We start from the raw sequence: 26,930 nt of genomic DNA on the forward strand, positions 1-26,930 counted from the left end.
GAAGACATCATTCCTCTTACTTGTCTTGAGCAATCCTATCATTTATTTTTCTCCCTTTTAAAATGATTGTATATGCTTGAATGGGAAGATGGTTACTGATGAAAAGGATTACAAAAACCTGAGCAAATCTAGAGAACCAAAAACCCTACACTCTCAGATGCCAAACATCATTATAATGTTAATTTGACTTAGTGCTATTTACAGACAGATGAATACAGGTGCTGTCAGGCTTTGCCGAACCATCTAATAGCAGCAAACAGTGTGAGGAGTAATCCTATTGAGGGATCAGAGTGTTCACAAACAGAAGGGCCATGAGCTGGCTGCCAATGTGCTATATTTATGCAACCAAGTATGTTGTGCTTTGTATTTTATTTTAAGATCCTCTTCGCCTGGAGGCTCTGAAGTTCATAGACAACCAAGTCTGGAAGATCCTGAACACAACTGATTCTGATATTATGAAGCAGCCATCCCTAGCTCTCCATTGCAAGGGATTACAAGTTAATCTGCCCACTGCTGCTCTTATACTTGAATGTCTCACTATCCTAGAACATCCCACTTCTCTTGGATGGGTATCTGGGAAGCAAAGGAAGACCATCACTTTCATTTGACAAGCAGGAAACTGAGGCCAACAGAAGATGCTGCCTGATACAACAAGCCTCAACAGATCTTCTCAGTTGCAAACATGCACCTTACCACCAGACTATTAATGCTCCTGCATACCAGTTAGTTTTGATAGTGGTCTTAATGTGGTGGGAGTAGGCCATTGCGCAATGGTGACACTAAATGTAGTAGCAAAAGTAACATTAGCAACTTTTGCTGAAAGGAAAGCAAAGATCGGGCAGAGTCTCAGCTGGAATTGGAAAGAGGCATAGTCAGATTTGGAATAAATTCAAAAGTGGCAATTTGCCCCCATAAATATGCATTGCTGAATAGAAAATATTTAAAATAAAGACAGCCATGTATTTAAATATTTTAAAAATATTTAAAATAAAGACACACAGCTTCCAGGGAAGGTTCCAGTCTACCCAGTCATCCCTCTATGACAATTGTAGCAAAATGACAGAATCTGTTTCTCCAAATGATAGTCCTTGCCTCTGACTTCCTCCTGCTGCCATGTCCCTGTGGTTAGCTTCAGCAGTGGCTCTGCAGGCCAGCAAGAGAAGGCTGTGGCAGTTTCCATCAAAGATGTTCTTTTCTCACCTATAATTCCTCTGTATGCCGTGCTGCCAGGGAGTCATACTGACAGAAGCTGTGCTTGCAGCTCACGGCTCATGTCTGCCTTATGCCTTCTGTAGACAGCTTAATTTCTGTAGTTTCTGTAGATAGTTTGATCTTCCTCAGGCTCTCTTTGACAAGGATGAACTCAGGCCTGCCATCTTGCTCCCCCTGCAGGACCAATTCTCTTTCATACTGCAAAGGAAAGAACATTTTCTGACCATCCATTCTAGCAAAAGGAGAAACTCCACCATAACATCAAGCCACAACCACCTCTAAACTGAAAATCTAGAGTAAAATGTAAAGTATTAAAAATCCTAACTTGCCTAGTACTGGATTTAACAATGACTTTGAGGGAAACTGTTTGAGAGAGGCATTGCTTCCCAAGTTTTACACATATTGGCCCAGTTGTTCCACAGCATTAGAAAAGTTGGGCAGGAGCTGTGCCTTTGCAGGAGGCTCCTTCAGAGCTCAGGCAGAATGTTGCTGAGCAGCCAATGTGCATGGTGGGAGAGTGATTTTTGCTGATCTTCCCTCCCTCTAAAAATGCTATTTGGCTGCCAGAAAGTATTGTGCAGCCAATTTTTTGTTGATCTCTCTTTCCCTTAAGGTCCACTCTCTTTTCCTTGAGGTCCTAAAAATATGTCCCTGGAGGTTGTACAGCCCTTGGGGACATATTTTTGAACGTCACAGAAGGCTTCTGAGAGAAGGGGAGATAGAAAATTGGCCCTTCCTTGTGTTAGCTCCAGCAGCACTTCCTTAGTCTGGATGTTAGCCATTGATGGTTTCCTGCCTTGACTAGATCTAAAGTATTTAACATTACTAAATTTAATAAAGGAATATAAACCTCATGCATTACAGAAGACCTTTCTGGGGGCAGATATTACCTTGCAGTTCCCCACCCCCAGAGACATTGTTGCCATTGGGAAAGCCAGTCCTGAGTCTACCAAGCTAGATTACAGGCTTCAGCACCAAAACATTGACCCTCTGGTCAGAATTTAAACTAATTCCTAGTTCCAACATTTCTTTGCTTCCCACCCACCTTATTTCTGAACATTTACCCAAAACTTGAAGCCCAAATTCAAAATGTAGCTAGGTATCTAGTGACACTCACTAAACAGATGTATTGTAGGCATTATTATTATTATTATTATTATTATTATTATTATTATTATTAATAATAATTCAATTTCTATACTGCCCTTCCAAAAATGGCTCAGGGTGGTTTACACAGAGAAATAATAAATAAATAAGATGGATCCCTGTCCCCAAAGGGCTCACAGTCTAAAAAGAAACTTGAGGCAGATACCAGCAACAGTCACTGGAGGTCCTGTGCTGGGGGTGGATAGGGTCAGTTACTCCCCCCCGCTAAATAAAGAGAATCACCACGTTAAAAGGTGCCTCTTGCCCAGTTAGCAGGTACTCAGTATATTATTTTAAACATTTATTGTGTGCCTTCCTTCCAAAATAAACTCAAGGTGTATATACCACCTTCTACATACCAAGTATATACTTGGTATATAAAAAACAAACAGAAAAACCCCATCAACCATCAGATATGTGCCATACACCCTGTTCATTATGCTCTTACTTATACTTTGCTAGATAAAGGCTTCAGAATTAAAAACAAGAAGTATAAAGGTTGAGGCAAACAAAAGCGTGTGGTTGGTGTGGGACTTGTGGAAGGAGAATGGAATGAAAAAGGCAGAGCAAAGAGCTAAGGACCTGCGGTAAGAAAGAGGTGAGGCCACAGCAGAGCACAAGTTCAACTCTGCACCTATCTAAATTAAAAAAGAAGACGGCAAAGTAGAATTGCCACTGGAGTGGTCCCGCCTCCTACTGTTAGCTGCCCAGCAAGACCCCTGTCATCACGCCATTTGCTATGTGCAATTTTCACTAGGTCGTTTGGCAGCAGTGGTATATAACATGTGACATTAATGCCTCTTTTGCGAGTAAAAAGGTTTGTTCTGATTATATTCTATGCTAAAATGATATCCTAAATTGAAATATTATTTTGTCTATTTTCTTAAACCAGTTAATCTTTAGGAATGCTTTTGTGAGCGTCACCCTACCTCTGGGTATCTCTGCTGCCATCCCTCAATCTGTGACAGGATCCGAGACCAAAAATCTCCTCCCTACCCTGCTTGGTTTGTTGTGTGTAGGATGGGGTATCTCTTCTGGTGATGTGGGAGAGGAAACACAACTTTTTTATTCCTTGAGAACACTAAATCAACAGTGTTCTATAAATAAAAACAGTAATAAGTTTATTGTCTTAGCACACGTTCTTAATAGGTGATGGTCACAAGTTTTAGATATAAAGGAGTGTAATAATTTCAGGGTGTAGTCAAAACTTTTGAATTACAGAGGTGCTAATGTTCTTAAGATCAGTAACAGTTACAGTTATTTAGTTTCTTCCTTGTTTCTTTTCTTCACCTTGGGGGGGGGGTTGGGGTGCCTTGCTTGAATACCTTGTTTCTGACCTGGCTCCCTTCTGAGGACTCTTGGTCTTTTGTTACACAGACAGGCCGAGTATGTTTACTTTCCTGCCTCTACTTAAGCTCCATTTCTCTCTTCTTAGGAGAAGTATTTCCTGTTCAATTCACCTTCCACCTCCTCCAAGCCACCAGCTCACCCTCTCTAACTGAGCAAAGAGGCACGTTTTTAAAGTGGCAGTTCTCTTTATTTAGCAGGAGGAGAGAAACTGGTCCTATCCATCCCAAGAACAGCATCCCTCCAGTGGCTGTTGCTGGTGTCAGTCTTATATTTATTTTTAGATTGCGAGCCCTTTGGGGACAGGGAGCCATCTTTATTTATTTTTATTTCTCCGTAATTTGAATTCTTTATTGGCATTTAGGAGAGCCCTAAAGACCTACCTGTTTGGCCCAGGCTTCCAGGGTTTTTAAATTGTTTTAAAGGGTTTTTAATGTATCAGGTTTTTATAAGGTTTTGAATTGTTTTTTTTTTTGTTTGTTTAGCTGCTTTATTGTTTTGTTAAATTTTTTATTCCCGATTATTGATTGAGTTTAACTGTCTTATGATATTTGTGAACCGCCCTGAGCTATTCTGTAAGGGCAGTCTAGAAATCGAACAAATAAATAAATAATAAATAAATAAATTGCTTTGGGAACTTTTGTTGAAAAGCGGTATATAAATATTCACCGCATTTGCATTCTCTCCCCTCTTAACTGGCAACCAACTTTCTACTAACTAATCTCTAACTGCTTCTCTCTCTCTCTGTTGTCTCTCTTGCATTCTAAGGAGGGTTTATCTATCCTTCCTGCAGGGGTCTCACTGTTGCTGCTGCCTTCCTGTCAAACAAACTCCCTCCTGCACATACTTTTTACACAGTTTACACATCTCTATAAATATAGGTTTTACAATACATATAAATAACACTTTTAACAAAGACTAAAAAAAACTGCAAACCATCATGGCCTTTTTAATCCTTTATCTAAATAATGTTTTTATAAATAAGAACATAAGAAGAGCCCTGCTGGATCAGGCCCAAGGCTCATCTAGTCCAGCATCCTGTTTCACACAGTGGCCCACCAGATGCCGCTGGAAGCCACAGACAGGAGTTGAGGGCGTGCCCTCTCTCCTGCCATTACTCCCCTGCAACTGGTACTCAGAGGCACCCTGCCCTTGATGCTGGAGGTGGCCCACAGCCCTCCGACTAGTAGCCATTGATAGACCTCTCCTCCATGAAGTCATCCAAACCCCTCTTAAAGCCATCCAGGTTGTTGGCTGTCACCACGTCCTGTGGCAGAGAGTTCCACAAGTGGATCACGCGTTGTATGAAAAAGTACTTCTGTTTGTTGGTCCTAGACCTCCTGGCAATCAATTTCATGGAGTGACCCCTGGTTCTAGTGTTGTGTAAGAGGGAAAAGAATATTTCTCTCTCCACTTTCTCCACACCATGCATGATTTTATAGACCTCTATCGTATCTCCCCGCAGTCGTCTTTTTTCTAAACTAAAAAGCCCCAGGTGTTGTAGTCTTGCCTCATAAGAAAGGTGCTCTAGGCCCCATGATCATCTTGGTTGCCCTCTTCTGTACCTATTACAGATACTATTGTATAGTATACAAATACTATATTGTATAGTACACAAATACTATACAAATACTATTGTATAGTTTTCTGTGGCAAAATACATTAAAAGGATTGCCTTTTAAGGCTAAAATTTCTACACATGTTTATGAGGTGCATGAATTTAATGTGTAACCACACATAGCTAAGGCATGAAGCTGAAACAGTGAAATTTTCCATTAGTATTCTGGTCTGAGTTTGTCTTGCAGTCAGACTCCACTGTACAATCTCTCTGGCCAACTTCCTTCAGTATTTAAATCTTGTATTAGGAGTCTGAATTTGCATCTCAGGCAGTGGCTTAGCCCTAGACTGCCAACTGGCATCACTATATCTAGACTGCCAACCAGAATCACCATTGTGTTTGTTGCTATATCTCCCCAGACCCACGCCAAATCAACACTCTTGTATCTAGCGATTTGCCTGCAGTGTTCCCTCTAACAGGGATTTCCAGATGTTGTTGACTACAACTCCTAGCATCCCCAGCTGCAGTGGCCTTTGGCTGGGGATTATGGGAGTTGTAGACAACAACATCTGGAAATCCCTGTTAGAGAGAACACGGGTGCCCGGCCTTTATTTACCTGCTTGGTCTAGTCAAACTACTGGAAGTTTTCCACACCCGGCTTTTAGCATATTCACATATTGGACAGATTTACCCTGAAGTCTCTGCAAGCTATCGGGGAGCACTTCATGCATGATTCAGGTTTTTCACTGCTTGTAAGAGTGCAACCTGATTTATATCCGGGGTAAAAAAAATCCACTTTTTGCATTGGGGTTTTTTTTTTTGATAGTTGAGTTTGCAGTAAAGCCTCACAGAAAACTCACAGTAAAGCCTGCTATGTGGAGAACTCCTCGGCCCTGGGGTGGAACAAAGAGAGTGATTTGCTATCTCACTACATATGTTAAGAAGCTTAGTTCAGCATGGAAGACTTACTGTTGTAAACTATAATTATCTCATACATTTAAGTACTTCATGAGAATAATCACTTATTGTACTTCTTGCATTCCATAGACATTGGCCCCCATAGTTCACAGATTTGGGTCCACTCATTTAGGAACCATGCTTTCCTATTAGAATCTATATCATTACATAGAGACATAGGAAGCTGCCATATACCGAGCCAGACCATTGGTCCATCTAGCTCAGTATGGTCTGCACAGACTGGCAGTGGCTTCTCCAAGGTTGCAGGAAGGAATCTCTCTCAGCCCTATCTCAGAGATGCCAAGGAGGGAACTTGGAACCTTCTGCATGCAAGCATGCAGCTGCTCTTCCCAGAGCGGCTCCATCCCCTAAGGGGAATATCTTACAGCGCTCACACATGTAGTCTCCCATTCATGTGCAACCAGGGCAGACCTTGCTTAGCTAAGGGAACAAGTCATGCTTGCTGCCACAAGACTGGCTCTCCATTACATAGTTAAATATGTATCTGTTATGTTGGAGATAGAGTTCCAGTGCATTGACCTTTTGCACCAACTATCCTAATGACCACTAGGGGCATTGGTAGCAGAGGTAGCTAGTAAGGTTCTCCTTACCTGTCCCTGCTTTCCTCTGCTCTATGACCCCTGCTTTGACTCCTCAGGTACTTCCTGTAGTGAGTCTCAGTCCTCTTCCTTTCCTCCTAGAGAGAAGATGGAAACATCTCTCCCTCTCCCTCTACCTATTCATTATGTAGCTGATAGATAGGATAGGTCTTTCCTATCTCAAATGTACTTCACCAATAAATCAATTTAGTTTATATTCTACAGTGATCTCCATGCGTGTTACTTAAATACTGCAACAACTAAACTCTGCACTCTGTAACTGGAGTGGTAGCTTCCTTGGTGCTTTTTAAAATAATCACAAAACCCAACATGTTCCTCCATTACATGTGTTAGTTAACTTGCATAGCTAGAAAGATAGCGTCATCTATTATTATGAATGTTGTGAATCATCAGAGCAGTATACTTACTGTTTTCATTTTAGCTTTACAGTCAGAGACTTGTATTTCGTAGACTATCACCATGTTTCTATGTACCTACCATCTGATGAAGTGGACTGTAGAATACACAAGTTTATGCTAAACTAATCCATAATCTCATCAAATAAGTCCTGCCAAATGTTGGACTCACCAGTGTTCCACAGCTAGGTCTAAGGAGAAGGGAACCATATTGATAGGACTGTAGCCTGGAAGAATTACCTGCTGTGCTGAGGACCACACAAGGAAATAAATAGTGATGGAAGGGAGAACCAGTAGGTGGTGGAGAGGGAAATGTGATTAGGTGGGTGTCGTGAAAGGGAGACAAATCCTCACATGGCACAGACGGCCTTTAGTGTCTTGGGCTGGGGGTCTGTTAGGGAATGAATATGAGGCTGTTCATGTTAGAAGACCGTGTTAGAAGGTAGATCAGGAGTGCTTATGAAGGAATGGATGCAACGGACCTGGTCAAGTTTCTCTTGGCGTTTCCTCAGCTCTTCTTCCAGATCTGTCAAGGGCTTTTCGTTTTCTTCCTGCTTTTTCAGTTGCCTGATTCTCCTAGCTTCTAGTACTCTCTGAAGCTCAGGCTTGTGTTCTGGAAACATCCCCCTATAGAAAGTACACAAACACAAGACACAACACAAAAAGAAGGGGTTTTAGCTCTTCTCTCCTTGCTTCTCCTCCCCCCAGCTTTCCAACTCCAACTTCTGACATGTTCCTCTTCCCATTCCTCTTTATGGCTCCCCACTAGGCAAGTGTCTTTTAAGAAATCCAGGACTCATAATAAATGAACTATACTGTGTTTGGGCACTCAGCTCAGCCTATTTTTCCTGGGATGACTTATCTGACCTGCTAGGAATGTTTGGGTTTCCAAGTACAGATGCTGCCTTTTCCCAAGGCTTTCTTGCCCATTGCCCAGCCAAGCTAGTTGGAAGCCCCAGGTGGTTTATTTCCTGGGTGTTCAACAACACTAGACAGCCTTCTCTTTCTGGGGGGCTCAGTGGAGATCCCATGGCACTACACAGGATTTGGATTTGGAGGTATCTTGTTGGTCCACACCCACGCCAAAAGACTAAGACAGCAGGCTGGGTAGATGTATTTTGCCATTTCTTCAGCATGGCTGTAGAACAGGAATACTGAATTGCCTTCTGCCCAAACCAGAGTAATCCCTTCACATCAGTAGTCTATTCATGACCCTCCTTGGGGTTTAGACTCACCCACCTCCTATGAGTAAAAAGCAGCTCCCGGTGCAAATCACGGTGGTGCCTAGATTCTTTCACTGGGTTTGGCAGTTTCTTGGGCTCAATGAGGCCTCTGTGGATTTCAGATGCCTGGTAGGTGCCATGCTCAGAGCTCTTATCTGCTCCTGGAACATAATGACATGATAACAGTCAGTGGCATCCCAAGCTCAGAAAGGGCTTATCTGCAAAAACTGCGCATATGGTGCCCCCTTTGGGAGAACTTTTCCCTCCAACCCCAGGGGGAGTCCTGGAGTAAAGTTTGAAGATGCCCGCCCTATCTGCCTCCGTTGCCTGCTTGCCCCTCTGCTTGCCTTCACTGCCCTTCTCACCTGCAGCCTTCGCTGGCCTCCAGGGTGGCCCCACTACGCCCACAGTCCCTGCACATGGCCTGGCTTACTACCCTTCGTTGGCCATGGTGTGGAATAATTATGTCACAGCCTGGCAATAGGTGCTGGGCTGTGATGTCATCATATCTCGCCACAGCCAGGGGAAAAGGTTAGGAATCTGGGACACATGTGGGGACTGTGGGCTTAGACTGTGGACTGCCTTAGTACGGCCCAGAATGACCTCTGTTCTTAGAACATGTCGACCCAATTATAGATGCACCCATTGGTGTAGTGCTGCATGGGCAGGCAGGGATGCAATCCCGGTACTTTTTCCCTCGAGGGTCTCAGTAGGGGTGCAAAGCCCTTGGCTTTTTGCATGGAAATAATATGCTGCTCTTGCTATTCCAACCGTTTATCACCATTCTTCCTGTCTTAGGAACATAGGAAGCTGCCTTCTACTGAGACTCTTGGACCATCTAGCTCCGTATTGTCTGCACTGACTGGCAGCGGCTCTCCATGGTTTCAGGCAGGTGTCTTTCCCAGCCCTAACTGGAGATGCTGCCAGGAATTGAAAATGGGACCACAAGCATGCAAGTCCTAGAGTGGACTAGTGTCAGGGCATCCTAAAATGAATGACTGGGATTGCCCACTGAAATGCAGTGTCCCCCCCACCAATGGCCATGGAATGCACTGAAATTCCGAATGGACGTTGGCCATTTGGAAAATCCATGCATTCCTATGGCCATTTGGAAAGAACAGAACATTTCAGTGGGCATTCCCTGTCATTCATTCTAGTACATCCCCTAGAGTCTACATAATCCTTGACTTCTTGTAACAGAACCCTCCCCCACCCCATTATTACATCTAAGTGATGGGTGTGGTCATTGGGATGTCATAGTGAGTGTAGCTATAGGAGCTGTCATAAAGAGCGCCTGCACTTCTGAATTTGCAACTACATCACTGGATACACCACTGATAACAGTTAATTGTTAGCTGCTTTTCAACAGTCAGAAAGTTCATTATAATTTGTCACCCCTCTGCTTTCGCAATATAAGATTCCAGAAAGCTTTTCAATACAGTTTTTCTCTATATGACTATGGCTATTTCAGTAGCAAACTGTAGACAGCATGGCGACAGAGTGGCTTGGATGGGCACAACCCTGTGTAGGGCTCTCTGAATATCTGGGTTTACCGAAAGACTTGGTTGAACACGAGGCAATAACCAGGGAGGAGGTTTTTAAATTGTCTTTCATTTCTGAAGAGTAGTACAAAGAGCCATTTTTGAAGGGGCGGCATATAAATAAAATAAAATAAAATAAAATAAAATAAAATAAAATAAATAATACATAAATAAATAAACCTCGGAAGTTTAGAACAAAGACTAGGATTTTCTTTTGCAATGCATTTGCTATAGCAGGTCAGGCAGAGGTAGTCCATCAAGAGCTCCGTTATTCTTCCACATGTAGGCATCATTTAAATGTGCCCCCTTGTGATGAAACCACAAAGTCCAGCCATGGAATATGTCCTGTGCCTATAATCCATGGTTGTTGCCTCTATTTCCATTTAAAAGAACATATACATTTAAATAATCAGTAACTGCAGAAGCAGAACATCGTAATGTCCATTAAAAAGCCCATAACAAATGACAATCACTTTCCACAGATGGTGGACAGAAACCACTGGGGTGAAAGCAAGATAAAGCATGAACGATTGGACCTCAAACAAATCCCCTTACACCCAAGTTCAAATCCCCTTTCAAGCAGGAAGCTCAATGGGTGACTCTGAACCATTAAGTGTCTCTCAGCCTAACTTACCTGACATGTAAAGGTAAAGTGTGCCGTTGAGTCGATGTCGACTCCTGGCAACCACAGAGCCCTGTGGTTGTCTTTGGTAGAATACTGCCCCATAAAAAAGGGCAGGAACAAATTGTGGTCAATAAATACAAGGAGGGAAATACATGCATTTTTCCTCTTAATAAGACAATTCAACACGAAGAGCAAAAGGAGGATAAAATTTGGCATTTCTCTGGGACAGAACAGCAAGCAGTCTTTATGCAATAGCTTGGGGTGGGTCGACTGTTATGATTTTATATTAGGTTGCAATGTTGCTGGTTGTGTGTGTGTGTGTTCTGAGATGGAGATTAAGGTTGCCATCTTTTCTTGGATGAGGGGCTCTATGCCTTTGGTTTAACATAACTTAGTTATTTCTATTTACCTAAGAAAATTCATATCCTGCCTTTCTAATCATGTGAGAGCTCAAGGCAGCTCTCAAGGATTAAAATTCAGCAAGTGTAGATTTCCCTGGAGATGCAGTGATAGGATGCTCGATTGTTAGATTTCTGTCTGTCATGCGACTATGGGAGGTACAGTTTGTCAGGGGGGAAAGCTAACAGCCGTTCCTTGTAAATCACATAATTTTGGTGAGGAGACAAGAATTGTTTACTAGACAGCAAGATCAGTTACTCCTATGTGTTAAATGTTGCATGTCAGATCCTCACAGACGTAAATTCTAATTCCTTATGTTCTTTAAAAATGTTTACACTTCACTTATTTAAAATATTTATATTTAGTTCATCTTTTCCAAAACAACGCAAGGTTGGACATCTGTTGCTGAGCATTCCAAGTGCACCCTTTTGTACCTGGGGAAATGAGATACTCTGCTTTGAAAGAACAACCATCACTGTTGCAAAAAGTGCTAGCCCACGTAGCAGGGCACCAATTGTGACCTCCACCCTTCCTTCCCCTTTCTTTTTCTATTAAAATCACACCTCAAGTTCCTTCCCTCTTTCAATCTCTCCCCACTTTAATTTTCTATTAAGAAGGAGAGAGAGAAAAGTAGTGTGGTGGTGCCATGTTGCCTTCCTTTCTCTGCAGGCCAACCAAGAGGTGGGCAGAGCGAGGTGGGCTGCCATGCTGACCCTGAAAATTGGTGCCCCAGTCCCCTGCCTGAAACAGCCTACTTCAGCCTGCTTCATGGTAGAGATTGAGCATGGTTGTATCTGTGCCTTGGGAGCTACTGATTATTATCTGTAATATTAGGGATGAGTGCAACACAGTTGCAACAGTTTTAAACAGTTTTTAATAGAGTTTAAACATTAAAACAATTTAATATTTAACACAATGTTAAAACTGTTAAAAACTGTTTTAATTTGTACTGTTTTTATTGTAAGCCACCCAGATATATAAGTTTTGGATGGTATATAAATTTGTTAAATAAATAAAACAAACACCAACAGAATCACTCCCCATGACTCCCACATTTTGCAAATTTCTATGGGATTGTTTTGTTATCTTTTGAAATCTTCAGTGGCTGTGGATGCCCTGATTTTGCAACTCAGCACTGGAGAATTCATCCATCTTGCTTTGTTAAAAATAAAAATCTTTGAAGAACAGCAAAATTCTCACCCCACCATTCTGTGAACCTTTCGTTTTTAAGAACATACACAAACTAAAGGTTTACAGAATGGTGGGGTGAGAGTTTTGCTGTTCTTCAGATATTTTTGTGTTTTGTGTTTTTGTGTTTCCCCAAAGCTGTGAGTTTCCTCAACAAAATGCCATGTGTTTTTGTATGTTCTTATATTATTTGAATGTTGCGTATTTCCCCAACCCTTGTCATAGTATCTCCAGCATCACTTTTTTTTAACCACAGAGGAGCTAGAATACAAAAATCATTTAGCCAGATTACCTATTCCACTGTCTTTCATGTGGTAACAGTTCTGGGGCAGGGCTTTTGTTTTCAATCATACTAAAATAAAGCATGTTTTGGGGATGCTCATTTTGATCTTATGATATGAAAAGGTCCTTAGAAATTCAAAATTGTACTTTGAATGAGTTCTTGGTAATCGCCTGCCTTCCCAAGCACTTCTTTAGAGACACAGGTAGGAAGAAACCAGGACCATCATTCTTCTGTGCAGAACACAACAGGACACATTGCCATGGACAATGAGCAAATCCATTAAGTGGAAGAGAATCAACATGCCCCTTCTTCAGAAGATAAGCTCCCCAGACCTCTGTTCCTGAATAGTTCCTCCCCATTTTTCACAGCCTCTAGCCCTATTTTTCCTCTCAGGTATAGAATATTCCTACCTGGGTTCAGGCTGTTCTTCTGGGTTTTGTATTCTCCCTAGAAAATAAGAAGCTGAAATTAGGGAACAGACTAACATTTTAGGTCAGCAAGGGATAAACACCCACCTGAAATGCATACATGCCTAAGGTTTATACAGGTTGCCATTGCTCAGAGAGAAAGGGAGAAAGACAGATGTGGGTGCTGGAACTGGCCAATCTTTGCTTCTCCCAGCTGTGTGCAACACTGGCTTTTCCCAGTCCCTGAAATGAGGCTTAAGAGCATACACCTACCATCAGCTCAATTTGTTGCACTGCTAGGACTTCAAAAACTATAGTTTGCTCATATTTATTATAAACAGTTTGGTTAATGGGGTATTAAGTAGAAATGCTTCTCAGTCCAAACACAATTGCCCCAATCCAGCAAAGGTTACCCATGCACAGTGGTAAGCCTCCACACACACAGCCAATATGGATGCAGAGATGCACCTGGATTCATATCCACAGTGCAGTCTATTCCAGGCCCCATTTAAGTGGTATAAAAATATGCTAGCTAGCTAAATAAATTAAAAAAATAAATAAATGTGTCTGGATTGGAAGTACATCCCCCCTCCTCCAGGCCATTATTTGTAGTCCTAGATCAGGGCCATTACATAAACAAATATGAATACGACGATGGGTAATGCAACATCCAGCTAATCTCATAATCAACAAGTAGTCACTGTACTTTCAGTTTGCTTTGAGACATGGCATAGGTTATGTGCCTACAAGCCTATCTACCAAAGAGACTTAAATCAGCTGAAATGAGAACTCCTACTTCCTACTGGATCCTGGGAATGGTTGTTCTAGGTATCACTGCCAGAAGCTGTTCAGCATCTCACCAAAGTACAATTGCTAGGAATTGTTGGGGGAAACCCTGACAAATTAATGTGGAATAATCAGATATAAGTTTGAATATACATTTCTGAGTTAGCTAATGGTTACAAGAAACACAAATTCACTGATACTTTTAAAAGAATTATCAATTTCTTTTTCATATGGCAGAACTGAGCAAATGGCATAGTTGGCTCAAGAATAATTAATTGTTCATCTCACATGGGAAACAGATGAGTATTTGTTCACTTTCACAGTTATGTATATTGACTCAGGGATATTTCATGCAGCGATGTTTGATATGGTGGTTATGTGGGAAATTTATTAGAAGGGTTGATTACATATTTGTTTTAAGTGGTCACTTTGAAAAAGTGTCATATGAATGTCTAGTTGCCCCTGCACTGTAGAAGTGAATATAAAGGCAGGCTATTATTCTTGGTCCATAGATACCACCGTTATTGTTCAAGATGCAATCATGATTCCCTGGCTCTGGCTGACCACTAAGGTGACGCAGCTTCCCTTAAAAATAGAGGAACTTTGCCCATTGTACTGAAGTACTTCAAAATAAACAGGCAAAAAGAACCACACAAAATGTTTATCTTATGTCTATCAACCAATAAAGCACAACTGTTACATAAAGAACCAATAATAATCATAATCATATGCTTATGTTATATAACCTCCAGTATAACATTAATACTCCAGACTCTTCTGCTCTGCCCTGATCACTCACAAGATCATCTCAGACTGATGAGGCTATTCTGGATCCCTCTGGTTCTCTGTGCAGCTTTAAAAGATTAGGTTTTCCCACTCTGAGCAGATTTCCCTTTTAATCCACTGCTGATTAGCTCATCATCTGTCATGCTGAGGTTCTGTCCCTTACCCAAACAAAACAATGCAAAGATATTGTAATGTTATAGATACCAGCAGGTCTACCCTGCATCCGGAGATTTCATGGAGAGGGGTAAGGATACCCAAGTGGGGGCATCATACATGAGGACACTGAGTTCCCAATCAGACGCACATTTTCTCTGAGTAGACTTGTAGAAGAGCTCACAGACACAGGCAAAAGCTCTGCTGAAAACCTGCCTCCATGTAGAGTTTCGATGGCACAGGCCAAGCTACTATGCATGCACTTCTTCACCCTCATTATGTGGAGTTGAGGGCAAAGCAGAGCATCACTAACAAATATTCTTAAAGGCCTAAGTCCCAGAGAACAAACAAGAGTTACATTTGCAAGCAGGGTATGGAGGTCATCACTCTGGACGCAAGATGGATCTTGGGGGGATTTATACTTTCCGCCTTTCTTTAGATGCTAAGCTTTAACATTCATCTATAACTAAGACCAACAAGATGAGCCCTTCATCATATGACGTGGCTCTTTTCCTAGGAACCTAGTAGCTATCTTGTTATAAAGCTGTCATTAAAAGCACCACCTTTGCCTGTGAAATTCAGGAATGGTGACAGGATCTTCAACAGCATGCCTTTCACTCAAATCCCCTTCCCATATCTTTATTGGATCTGAAATGTCAATTAGTGTTGTTTTTCTATGCAACAAAGAAAAGTAAATGAAACTGTGGGAATCAAAGCTTCACCTGCAGCATGACAGCTAAATGCAGGCTTTCTGACAGGTCTGACTGAGCCCCTTAGTTTCGGCTATGGTTGGGCTACTACTACAGAGAGGAGGCGAAAGGGGACAGGTTCACTGGATCAATGTAAGAGTGAAAATGATGACTAGGCAGAGAAGCAGGATTAAGTATGTTAAGAGTTTATCCCTGCAGGAGGTTGTTTTGCGGAGGCAAGAGCTTTTTCATCCAGGTACAACATCTGAGACACTTACCTTTTGCATCATAACAGCCCTGGGCAGAATTGCCAGAGAGTTAATACTGAACCCTATATGACATCACATGAATCTGCATAGTCAACCTTTTGCACTGTGAGAAATATCAAACCTACCATTTTTTTAGGATCTGAGAGGCCACGACTTTTACGACATCCAGATATAATGGAATAGTTAGCTTTGTTGTGGAATTTGTGATTTGTTGTGGGGGTAGAAGCTAATTTTGCTGAATGGTATGTCTGTTCTATGCTTTAAAAAAAAAAACAACCCAAGAGACATATGTACTTTAGTGCTAGAAAGGGAGTACAAAGTGGGGGGGAGAAAGGAAACAAACATGAAGGGAAATTGCTTCTGGGAGGGAGAAGGTAGCTTTGTTGGTGCTTACAGCTTTTTAAAGAAGACCTTGTGTTCCCATGCTTTAGCTTTCCAGTGTGGGTACACTCAGTCCTAATTAAGCTTTAAAAATTATATTTAACATTTTCACAAAACAGTGCAGGTAGGGATGTGCACAGAACTGGTTCAGAGGCCCTTTATGGGCCTCCAAACTGATTTGAAGAACCAGCGGTTTCGCTGGTTCGAAGCCAGCGGGGGTCTCCTTTTAAGAGCAGGGAGAGGGTGCACTTACCCCTTCCGCCACTTCCCCCCACCAGCATCAGTTTTTTTTAAAGCCCATGGGGCAGCAGCATACCTCCCTGCTGCCCTGTTGCCCTCATCTCCCAGATATGCCTGGAAGTTGCTGACCTGCCTGTGCATGCTGGCATGAGCACACGTGCATGCATGACGTGTGTGCGCTCATGCCGGCGCGTGTAGGTATGTTGGCGACTTCCGGTCATATCCAGAAGACGAGGGCAATGGGGCGGCAGGGAGGTACGCTGCTGCCCTGATGGGCTTTTTAAAAAAAAACTGATGCTGGGGGGGGAGCGGTGGGAGGAGTTAGTGCACCCTCCCCCCACTCTTAAAGGGAGACCCGTGCTGCCTTCTAACTGCCCCGCCACGGTTCCATGCACATCCCTAAGTGCAGGCATAGGGGGAACTTGTGTAGGAGGTCATTAGGGCACCATTCAATAAGTCCCCATGACACTTGCACAATCACACTTTCCCCCACAGAAGTACTGCCTTGAACAAAAACATTAATTAATTCATTCATGGTTTACATTTATATCCCGCTTTTCCTCCGAGGAGCTCAGAGCTCAGTTATTTTTATCCTCACAACAACCCTGTGAGATAGGTTAGGCTGAGAGATACATGACCAGCCCAGAGTAATCCAGTGAGTTTCATGGTTGAATGGGGATTCGAACTCGGGTCTTCCTGGTCCTAGTCCAACACTCTAACCACTATGCTATGCTGGCTCTAGTTCACTTGCAGCACCTGCATCACATGTCCATTACTCCAAAACGGAAAAAGCCGTAATTGGTTTCTGTGAGGATGTATTGCTTGGAAAAGGACTATCCATCTGACCTGACCTCTCCAGCATGCTCTAGGGAGGCAATAGTATTTTATATAAAGCAAATAACTAAAAGAATGCATAATTCATATGACAGTCCTCATCTGCCCAACAGTTTAGTCCCCGCCAGTGTAAAATAATGTAGGGCCCAATAAATCCAAACAAAGTCATATAGTAATAACCCTCAGCACAGCCCAGGGTTAAACTTTCAATAATCTCCAGGGGAAGAATATATCAGAGCTAAGGAATAGCTATCAGAAACATCTCTTGAGATTCTGTCATATAGATTGTCATATTATCATATTGACTTAGTTAAATTGACAGCATTGGCTAGGGTGTGTGCTTGGCTGATAAAAAAATATATATCAAATTTTAATGTCAGCCTCTGTGGAAAAAGGGGCTTTTATGGATCCAATCTTTTTTATCAGACCATTAACAAGAAAGCTACTTACCCGTTTTGACTGGGAGACCCCCATGGCTCTGGAGGAAGCTGTTTTCTCTTCACTTTTCTTTCTTCTAAAGCAGTAGAATAGTGCCTCTAAAGTACATCAGATGTGTTAGAACTGTTTAGCACTGACGTTCTGTTTCTTTTAGAGGAACAACAGTGCCAAAGACCTACATGTTTCACCATCAACCAACTGAACCAAGTGCCCCTATTTGTTTTTCTTTGCAGAGTTAAATGATTGTGGATGTACCCTGCTTCTGTTAGCAGGCTCTTCACAAAACCTATTAAAGCCTTTACTAATCCCTGGGTGTGTAGTTGGGTGTAAAGGGGGATGGGGGGGGGAGGAAGACAGGTGTCATGTGACATGTTCCTTTAAGAACCTTGGACTGGTTAAGCAGAGGATGTCATTTTCCAAGTCTGGAGCTCTGAAACATTGCTTAGGGTGACACTGGTTCAGCAGGACATGGGAATTTAATGAAGTTTAATGAATTATTACAAACTAAATAAAGTTATTTGGGCTTCCATTTTATGTATGCATTTATTCTGACATGTTTAAAGGTATCTTTATATCAAAATATTGTCAGTTGAGGGGAAAAATAAGCCATTCCTATACCCTTTACAAAGAGAAAGAAATATTAGCGCTCAACTGAGATTCTTTTACTAGCTTCGCTGGTTTTCTTTTCCATCAGAAAGTGGGGGGAAACTACTCAAAAAAATCTGAACAGTGTTTTGCACACTTTTTTAGACTGCAAGTTCATGTTAAAATTTATATATGGCTCTTCTTATTTGGCCTTTTAAGAAATCTTCCAATGAAGGTTTACCAAAGCCTGACTCTGAGTACTTTACAGAGGAAGTGCAAGATATTTCTATGCAGTGTGGTGCACAGAACAGGCATTTTGCAACAGCTAGGCATTTTGACAAGCAACATAGTTCTTTAATAGCACTTTAATAGTACTATAAATAGTTCTATCATAGTCTATTAATAGCACTTTAATAGTCCTGCTGTGAGCTGAGATAGGGGGAAAGTAGTTTTATTTTTAAAACAATTCAATTTCTTTTAACTATTATACTGGTACCCAAACAATTTAATGGGGCCGTGGTTTTGATAGGGATTTCCCCCATATAAGTAGACTCAGGTGGACATCTAGAAGTTGCTGCCTTTATTCTAGTAGGGTTCTTGTCATGCAAAAATGCAGCTGTGGCATGGTGCTGTAGCATGGAGATTGTGCTAGAAAGAGCTGTATTTGTTGCATTTTTGTCTAGTATGAAATTGTTTCAATAACTGTGCTTATTTGCTTAAAAGTAAAACTCACTAAATTAAGTGGGAGTTACTCACTAGCAGATGTGTTTATGCAGCATCAGACTGCAGTGCTGTGCATACCTATCTGGAGGTAAACTCCATTTAACACAGTGGGATTTTACCACCTGCTTAGCCAGATCATGTTAAATTTGCAGCAGCTTTTTCACAACATGGTTTAGGATTGCTTTGGGATGTAATAAATTCAAAAATGTCCCTAGATAACTTGAGAATAATTTGTTTAGGGAACATTTATATTTTGTTCTGGATGCCCAGTGTTTAGAGCTTTATATATCATTGCCATTGGGACAGGACATGTATTTTTGCCTTTAATTAGGACCAAATAATGACAGCGTGGCCTTCCGTAGTCTCATGAAATCTTATACTGAAAGGTATAGTGTCACTTTAAGAACCAGTGAGGGGGAAGTACTCACTGTTGCAGATCTGGAAAGGAAAACCGTGGTCCAGAAAACAACATTCTACACACATACTCTGCCTAAGGTAAATTTTCTGACAATAACTGGCAGTAGACTGTTAATTGGGCTCTGAACAATTTTGGAATGTGTGTTTTTTAAAGACAGAGTATTCAACATGAAGTTAATTCAATTCAATTCAATCAATTTATTACAGCCATGGGCCATACAGAGAACATACAAAGATTAAAACAAGATTAAAGTTCAATTACAAGAAAAGGATTCATGTTGTTTGTGGTGATTATGTTCTGTTTCATTATCTCTACAACTACAGAACACAATGAAACAGCAAATCCTGTCACAATCCTTTTGTGACAGGATTTCAAACACTAAAATTCCCACAGAAATCCAGAATTATCTGCAACTACCTGCAATTTCTTGTCAACAACTGGAAGATGACTGCAGTAAAAAAAATACTACACAAGAACTAGAGGGCTGTTCATGAAGCAGCCAGAGTATTGTCAATTGTCACACGTAAAGTTGCTTCCCTTGTGCTAGCAGGGAACCATGGAAATAGAATATGAGCCTAGAGTGCTACAGTTACAACCCTCTCAGTTTTTACTCAGGAGTTATACACTGAGTTAAATTGGATTTTTCTCAAGTTAGTGTGCATAGAACTGCAGCTTTACTTGTAAATGTTCTATTTAAATAATGGGCTTACATCCAAGGAAACCCAGTTTAAGGATCTATCTGCAAGTCTAATGATCTTTATCTTGTTTTAATGTTTTCCAGTGGCTTGCCAGTCTGCCTCTAGAAGAGCATTCTGATCTCACCAGCTACTCATACATTGGAGACTGCTTTTGCTGACCCAGATTACTTGCATGTGGTGATGCCAACCCCGTGGATGGTGGTGGTTTTTGTGAAGGGAATGACTCTATCAGAATGTCACAGTCTGGTAAGACATTATTAAAGATAAAAGTGGTACTGTCAAGTCGGTGTCAACTCCTGGTGACCACAGAGCCATGTGGTTTTCTTTGTTAGAATGCAGGAGGGGTTTACCATTGCCATCTCCCGTGCAGTATGAGATGATGCCTTTCAGCATTTTCCTATATCACTGCTGCCCGATATAGGTGTTTCCCATAGTCTCAGAAATATACCAGTGGGGATTTGAACCAGCAACCTCTTGTGACTTCCCTGCTGCACCATTAGGTAGCTTAAGACTTTATTAGGACCAACCAAACTGACACAAAATTGTGAGTCATTTTGGTCAGTCCTTTTAAAGGCATTACCAGAGTGTGATTTCTGGATTTTTCTAATGGAACAAAATGGCTGCCTATGGCTTTTGTCTGTCAGTTAGTGAAAGTGTTGCTTTCCATGGCTTCTATTCTTGTCTGTCTGCAAACTAGTTCCTGTGATGGAGAAAGTTTGCATCATTCCTTGTGCCCCTTTGTCAGAAAGCAGCCAGCTCAGCCACCAAGAGAAAGCACTAGAGTGCAGGGAAGGAGGTGAGGAAGTAACTTCCACTACAGCATTAACACTATTTAACAATGGTGATTATTTGTTTGTATCCCCAAATGTCTAAAGGGTAGTATATGGTTGTGATTAAAGTTTGTTATGTTGTCTTGAGTATTCCATCCTAAAACTACAATGCCATTTTGCCAAATATTTACACACTTGGAGGATTTCCTATCTGTTTCCATGTTTTGATATTGGCTAGGTTTCTGTATTGTTAAAACAGTTGCAGAATTGTTACAACTGGTAGTAACTGCTTGCCCTATTTCTTGTGGAGTTGGTGATTGTTGTAATAGTTTTCAACATAAATGTGTAATGATTTGAGGTGATTTAAACATCTGGACACACTGTTAATTATATTCAGGTGAAATATCTATAGTGGTTCAGCATATATATTGAGTAGAATTGCAGTGGAGTTTTTTTAGCTGGAACATGGTATTTTTTTGCCAATAAAGTACTTGACATCAGATGGTGAGGAATTGCAGAGTAGGGTCTCAGTAAACAAACGTAGGGTCCAAGCAGGCTTGTGTGGAAGAACACAGTCCTTGAGACTGTTCATTCTAAAGTCAGATACCAAGCCATGTAGGGTAGGGATGTGCACGGAACTGGTTCGGAAGCTCTTTTAATGGAGCTTGATTTCTAAAGCCATAATCAAATACCAGACTGTACAAAGTATTTACAGCTTATTTGCCGTGGTAGTTAAGGTGGGCACCTTAACTTGCAATTTCCATTTTTCTTAGAGCATGAGTGAAAATGTAAAGCATCTTAACTCTCATTTCATCTGAAGGTTTTTGGATTACTGAATTTCCAGGAGTTTTAAAAAGGAAAATGTGATTAGATACTATGGGGAAGAGCTTACCCAAATCACAAGGTAAAACTTCCTGAAGTTGAACACCAAAAACTTTGTAAAACTTTCAGGTAAGATAAAGTCACACACACAAAGTCAAACACACACCCCACCTGAAAAAACACAAGTAAATGAAACTAGTGGATTAAGTAATAGCGACAGTGTGATCCCACTTCATGATAATTCAACAGTGAATAAGGACACAAGCAAGTAATTTGTGTTCATTTAAAATCTGTACTTTATTTTTTCCTTAAAACACACACACACACAGAGAGAGACAACAATGATAATTAAAAATAACAAATGCTTTAACAATCATGTCCAAAACTACAGATTATTTTCCCAGAAACCACACAGTTGTCCAGCTTGATTTAATGTCCTTCAGGATGGTGTTATCAACAAAATAGTGTAAAAGTTGCACACAAGTGACATAGTCATTCTCCAACTTTGAGAATCAATTGTAAAATAACAATCAATGGGGTGGGGGTATATACAAAAGACACTTTTCTGGCTTACAGTTTAAAGGCTGAAACTATGCCAATGGACTACAAAATCATTTAAATAGCACTTCCTCAGTCCGGAAAAATTTCACCAACCCTTTAAACCCCTGTTCAAAAGAGAAAAACTGTAAACTGTCAGAAAGGTCAGTTTGAGATATTGTTGGTTAAGATTCTTGCCGCGCCTTCGGCTGAGACTCGGGAATTAGGGCCAGCGAGTCGATCGGTATTCTCCTAGCTATGCCTAAACATATGTTCGATCTCTTTTAGGAACAGACAATCATAGAGAGCGTAGCTGCCTCGGAGCTCGATTAGCACTGATTGGTGGTTCCGGTGCCGCGCTGGCCGTCCTGTTCGTTCTGGGAGATGCGGTGACGGGACTTGGGAGTGGGCCTCGCGGGCTGTCGCCATGGCTAACGGTGAGATGGGGCGCGCCTGTTTGTCTCTCTCTGGGGTGTGCCGCTGGCGGGACATTCGCGCTTGCTGTCTGCCGAGATTCCGCGTCTGAGTCTTCACCGACGGGCGCATTAAACTCTCCCCTCCCCACGGGGTGGTGCCCTCGGGTCAAGGGCCAGAAACTCGTCTGAGGCTTTGCGAGCGCCTCCCCCCCCCCCCCCAGTCCGCTTCCCGGAGTGGCTAGGTAGTCGTGATGTGGCGTGACCCTGCAATTCGCAGTGACTCCTTTTTCTTCTTCCCTTCCAGTGTATTCCCTGGACGGGCTATTGGTGTTTGGTTTGCTTTTCGTGTGCACCTGCGCCTACTTCCGGAAGGTGCCTCGGCTGAAAGCGTGGCTGCTGTCGGAAAAGCGAGGGGTCTGGGGAGTATTCTACAAAGGTAAGACCCTGGTATGGAGGTAGAGGTCCATACCAATCTAAAACAACAACCGTTGAGGAAGAAACGAGCAGCGATCTAGACAGCCTTTACGAAGTGAAAGTGGGAGGAGAGGAGGAGGATGTTTGGTGTCTCAAGAGTAGTATCATGGCCAGGCTGAGAGCTGCTTCACAGTACATAATTACTACCCCGAAGTGCTTTCTGTGTGGCAGTTTGTGGTACATGAAATGACCCTGAGTCTTTGGAGAAATGTTAAACCCACTAATCTGCTAGATGTTCCTACTGCCTTTGAGCAGATTACTACATGTTTATCTCATTAGTAATTTTAGTGATTGTTGATTGAGTTATTTTGCACCAGCAGCCCTTGCTTCTATGTTGAAAGAGTGTTACACTTTCAGCTTGACTGTTCCTGATTTTATTATTCCTATGCAGAGTTTGGTATGCCTTGAGACCTTATAAATAAATTGGCATAGGCCCACCTAATTCTTCATAGCATCAGACTATTAGTTCTCTGAGTAAGGCCACTGACTTTGCAGTTACTTCTGAATGCCACTCATTTTTGCATACTTAAAATAATGACTATGGTTAAAGTGACACTTTTTTTCATCATAAAAAGTAAATCTGAGACACACCCATAAACAAGGGACTTTTTTCTTAACTGTAATTTATTTGTATCTTCTTAATTCCTTGAACATAAAAATAAATCTGAGGTTGAAGTGAGGAGGGCTTTGCTGCCACAGAATAAACAATTGCATAAAAAGAGCCCCTGGTGGCGCAGTGGTAAAACTGCCGCCCTGTAACCAGAAGGTTACAAGTTCGATCCTGACCAGGGGCTCAAGGTTGACTCAGCCTTCCATCCTTCCGAGGTCGGTAAAATGAGTACCCAGAATGTTGGGGGCAATATGCTAAATCATTGTAAACCGCTTAGAGAGCTCTGGCTATAAAGCGGTATATAAATGTAAGTGCTATTGCTATTGCTAAGTGCTAAATAAGTGCTTGCATTGTTGTTTGGATTTTTGAATCTGTCAACAGAATTATAGTACTGCCCTGTTAGGGAGGCCTGGTAATGAAGCAAGTTAGCACATAGTTTGAAAGGGGGGCTTCCAGTTACTAGTGATAAGAGAAGCAAAAATCTAAGTATTAGGAGTTTTGTAATTTAGTTCTTGCTACTACTTAGTATATATTACTTTTGAACAAAAAGTTCTCAAAACAGTCTACATCAGGCCTGCTCAACTTAGGCCCCCCAGCTGTTTTTGGACTACAATTCCCATAATCCCCAACACAGTGGCCAATAGCCAGGGATTATGGGAATTGTAGGCCAACATCTGCAGGAGGGCCGAAGTTGAGCAGCCCTGGTCTACATGGTGGGGGGGAACCCAAGAAAATGTTTACTCTGTACTGTCACGCTTATATTTTTTATGATGTTAAGGGCCTGTTGTGTCCTGTTGTACCCCATCATACTCTACACAAATGATTGGGTTATTGTTGGGGCTAGGAAGTTTTTGCCCTTTGTAAAGCAAGATATTCAATCACCAATGGCTGCTAGTTTATGCCACAGTAGCAGCCATTGGTGAACTTGAACCCTGTTTTGATAGCTGGCTTTTCTGGAATCACTATGATACAGCAAGACAAATGTTCTGAGATTAATTCTATAAATGTGTCAAGAACAAACTGCCAAAGCTGCAGTAAAATAATTCCCCCCACCTTTGTTTCATAGTAGAACTGATAGTTTGTTAAATGCAGACGGAACTGATACATATTTTAGTGGACAGATTGGGCATCGCCTCCCTGGACAACTGTTTGATAGGGAACTATCAATTCTAACAAAAATGGCAACAAGGAAAATGTGCACGATACTATTTGTTATAAGTGGTTAAAATCTTTTTTGGTCTTCCAGCTGCGGTGATTGGTACCAGGCTCCATGCGGCAGTAGCAATATCCTGCATTGTCATGGCTTTTTATGTCCTCTTCATAAAATGAATCCCAGTGCTTCAGATGGACAGTATTGTTTGAATGAAGATGCTAAAAAAGGCACATCTCTTTTGCTTCAGAGGACAATATCTCTTAGAAGAATTGACACAGCACCCTGCACAGATGTCAAGAGGAAATTCTCCTATGACCAAGCCTTGTTTGAGACCAAGGGAGTGGCTTTTGTAACAGCAACCATCCTCTGTGCTTCCAATAGAACCTGAATGGAAACAACAAAGATTGCTTTATGTGCAGATTATTAAAATCAACATTATAATCTGCACAAGGGAAAAAATACAAGCTTGTGTTGCTAATAGAAATGAATAACATAAAGTGTTTGTGGCAAATAGAAATGGGTGAGGCTTTCTGGAATGCTATGAGGTAGGACAAAGTTTGCATTCCTGGTGTGTTAAAGGGAATTGCCCCCAAAGGTGGTAATTGACAGCAAAGGAGGGATATAGATTTGCTTTCATTAACTGTTCTCTTTGATTAATGCACTTTTAAGATTGGGAGCTAAAGCTATCTTTAAAATTAGTGACTGGACATGGTAAAGTAGCTAGTGGCAGAATAAAAAATTATTTGCAATGTTCAGAGAAGTGCTTATGTACTGTTTTACCCTTGAAGAGAAAACTATCTGGATCACAAAGAAAAATGAATGCTTTTTGGCGCTATAGTCATATTCCCTCAGAGCAACTAATGGCCTTACAGCTTATTAAGAGTAGCTGAAAAGTTTCGTGTTCTGTTAAGCTTAGCTGACAAGTATGGATCACCAATGATTCAAATATAGCCACAGTTTTGGGGTATTAATATATAGGAGAAAGCAATGAGGACATATGCTGTTACATAAGTTAATAGATGTTAAAATGTTTAAATCACATTTAAAGATCATAACTTGTATATTTTGAAAAGTGTACAGCCTTTAAAGCTAAGTATTCATGTTTGCTTTCTGTATTTTATTTTTAATGATATAAATTTTTTTCTCCCCTCCCCCCTCTACCTTGCGTCTTTGAATGGTCCTCTCCCATCCAACCTCCATGTTTAAATTGTAGGAAGTAATCTACTACAGTTGGAGTAGGAAAAGAATATGTTTAACCTGTATATTTATGGTTGTAATGTTGAGAGCACTTGAAGGGGAGAAATTTGCAAGAGATTTCAGGATTGGGACTTAATTTTTTAAAATCAATTTTTGTATGATACCAGTTAAATCTGAAAAAGAAAGTCAAGTTATTTTTCAACTTCATACACTTTGTCACAGGCAGGAACTGTCACTTTGCACATGTTTATAAATCAGTAAGAAGTATACTGGAACCCTAACTTGGCCTTTTGAGTATTCCAGGACTGTGTGTGTGAATAAATCTGCCTTATTTTTCTTCCCCATACCTCATCTAATAGAAATTAGAGCACTTTATTTCCCTTTACCTGTGTGTGATTCTTGCTGGTTGGGAGCTTAAAAATAAGGTTTGCTAACAGCAAGTGGGAAGATAATTGCAAATTGTTAACATTCAACACCTAATTAGGATATGTTAAAGTGGGAGTGGCTTTCTAATATCATAGATTTAGAGGATTTTTCTCTTGTTGCAAGGCAAGTCTCAATTCTTGTTAACAAAATGTTTGTTTCTCCTGTATTACACTAAGATCATCTCCATTACAAATAATTGTGTTACTATCCAAAACATTTCAGGTGCTGCTTAACTGCCAGTGCTGCAAGCAAGTCATCTTTTGGTTACTTTTTTCTTGTAAATCTTCTGTTTTCTGCTGCATAACCAAAACAACTGGTTCTAGCTAGTAACTAGGATAAAACATTATAAAGATGACCATCATGAAAAGATGCAAAGATGACCAGTTCTGTGATTTAGTAAACTTTTGTGTAATAGTCTTACAAGGGTTATACTAGAAAATCTATGTCATACAAGCTGTTCAGTTGATGCAAGTAAATTCTGGAAATGGGAAATCCATTTAAGCAAGTTTGAAATTACCTATACTAGTTCTCTTGAGCTTATACCTCCTTTGTCACAAAGGGAACAGGGCAAATAGCTGGTAATTGGAATCTGATTAAACAAGTTTGACTGTGCCTGAGAGTTCT

General features: G+C 41.2%; 2 protein-coding genes across 4 annotated transcripts; one reads left to right on the forward strand and one right to left on the reverse strand.

Moving 5' to 3' along the window:
* Positions 1-19,698, reverse strand: LOC128325083 (protein FAM107B-like). 3 transcript variants are annotated; one of them, XM_053250509.1, is made up of 6 exons: positions 19,621-19,698; positions 17,490-17,575; positions 12,905-12,941; positions 8,475-8,619; positions 7,718-7,862; positions 1-1,410 (listed from the first exon to the last, which is right to left on the reverse strand). In XM_053250509.1, exons 2-6 carry the CDS (start codon positions 17,511-17,513, stop codon positions 1,270-1,272), a joined length of 492 nt encoding a protein of 163 aa, XP_053106484.1. In that variant the 5' UTR covers positions 17,514-17,575; positions 19,621-19,698; the 3' UTR covers positions 1-1,269. The 3 variants fall into 3 exon arrangements, 2 of the variants coding, with proteins under 2 accessions (XP_053106484.1, XP_053106483.1); XR_008307246.1 differs by lacking the exon at positions 19,621-19,698 and adding an exon at positions 3,288-3,392 and having other exon boundaries at positions 1,347-1,410; positions 17,490-17,789; XM_053250508.1 differs by lacking the exon at positions 19,621-19,698 and having other exon boundaries at positions 17,490-17,789.
* On the forward strand, positions 19,139-26,231 carry TMEM167B (transmembrane protein 167B). The gene is made up of 5 exons (XM_053250510.1): positions 19,139-19,280; positions 19,985-20,147; positions 22,319-22,467; positions 22,751-22,882; positions 24,777-26,231. The coding sequence occupies exons 3-5, from the start codon at positions 22,458-22,460 to the stop codon at positions 24,857-24,859; spliced, it is 225 nt and encodes a 74-aa protein (XP_053106485.1). The 5' UTR covers positions 19,139-19,280; positions 19,985-20,147; positions 22,319-22,457; the 3' UTR covers positions 24,860-26,231.
* The last annotated feature ends 699 nt before the right edge of the window (positions 26,232-26,930 follow it).

This window comes from Hemicordylus capensis, chromosome 4, assembly GCF_027244095.1.
Source record: "Hemicordylus capensis ecotype Gifberg chromosome 4, rHemCap1.1.pri, whole genome shotgun sequence".
NCBI classification, from domain to species: Eukaryota; Metazoa; Chordata; class Lepidosauria; order Squamata; family Cordylidae; genus Hemicordylus; species Hemicordylus capensis.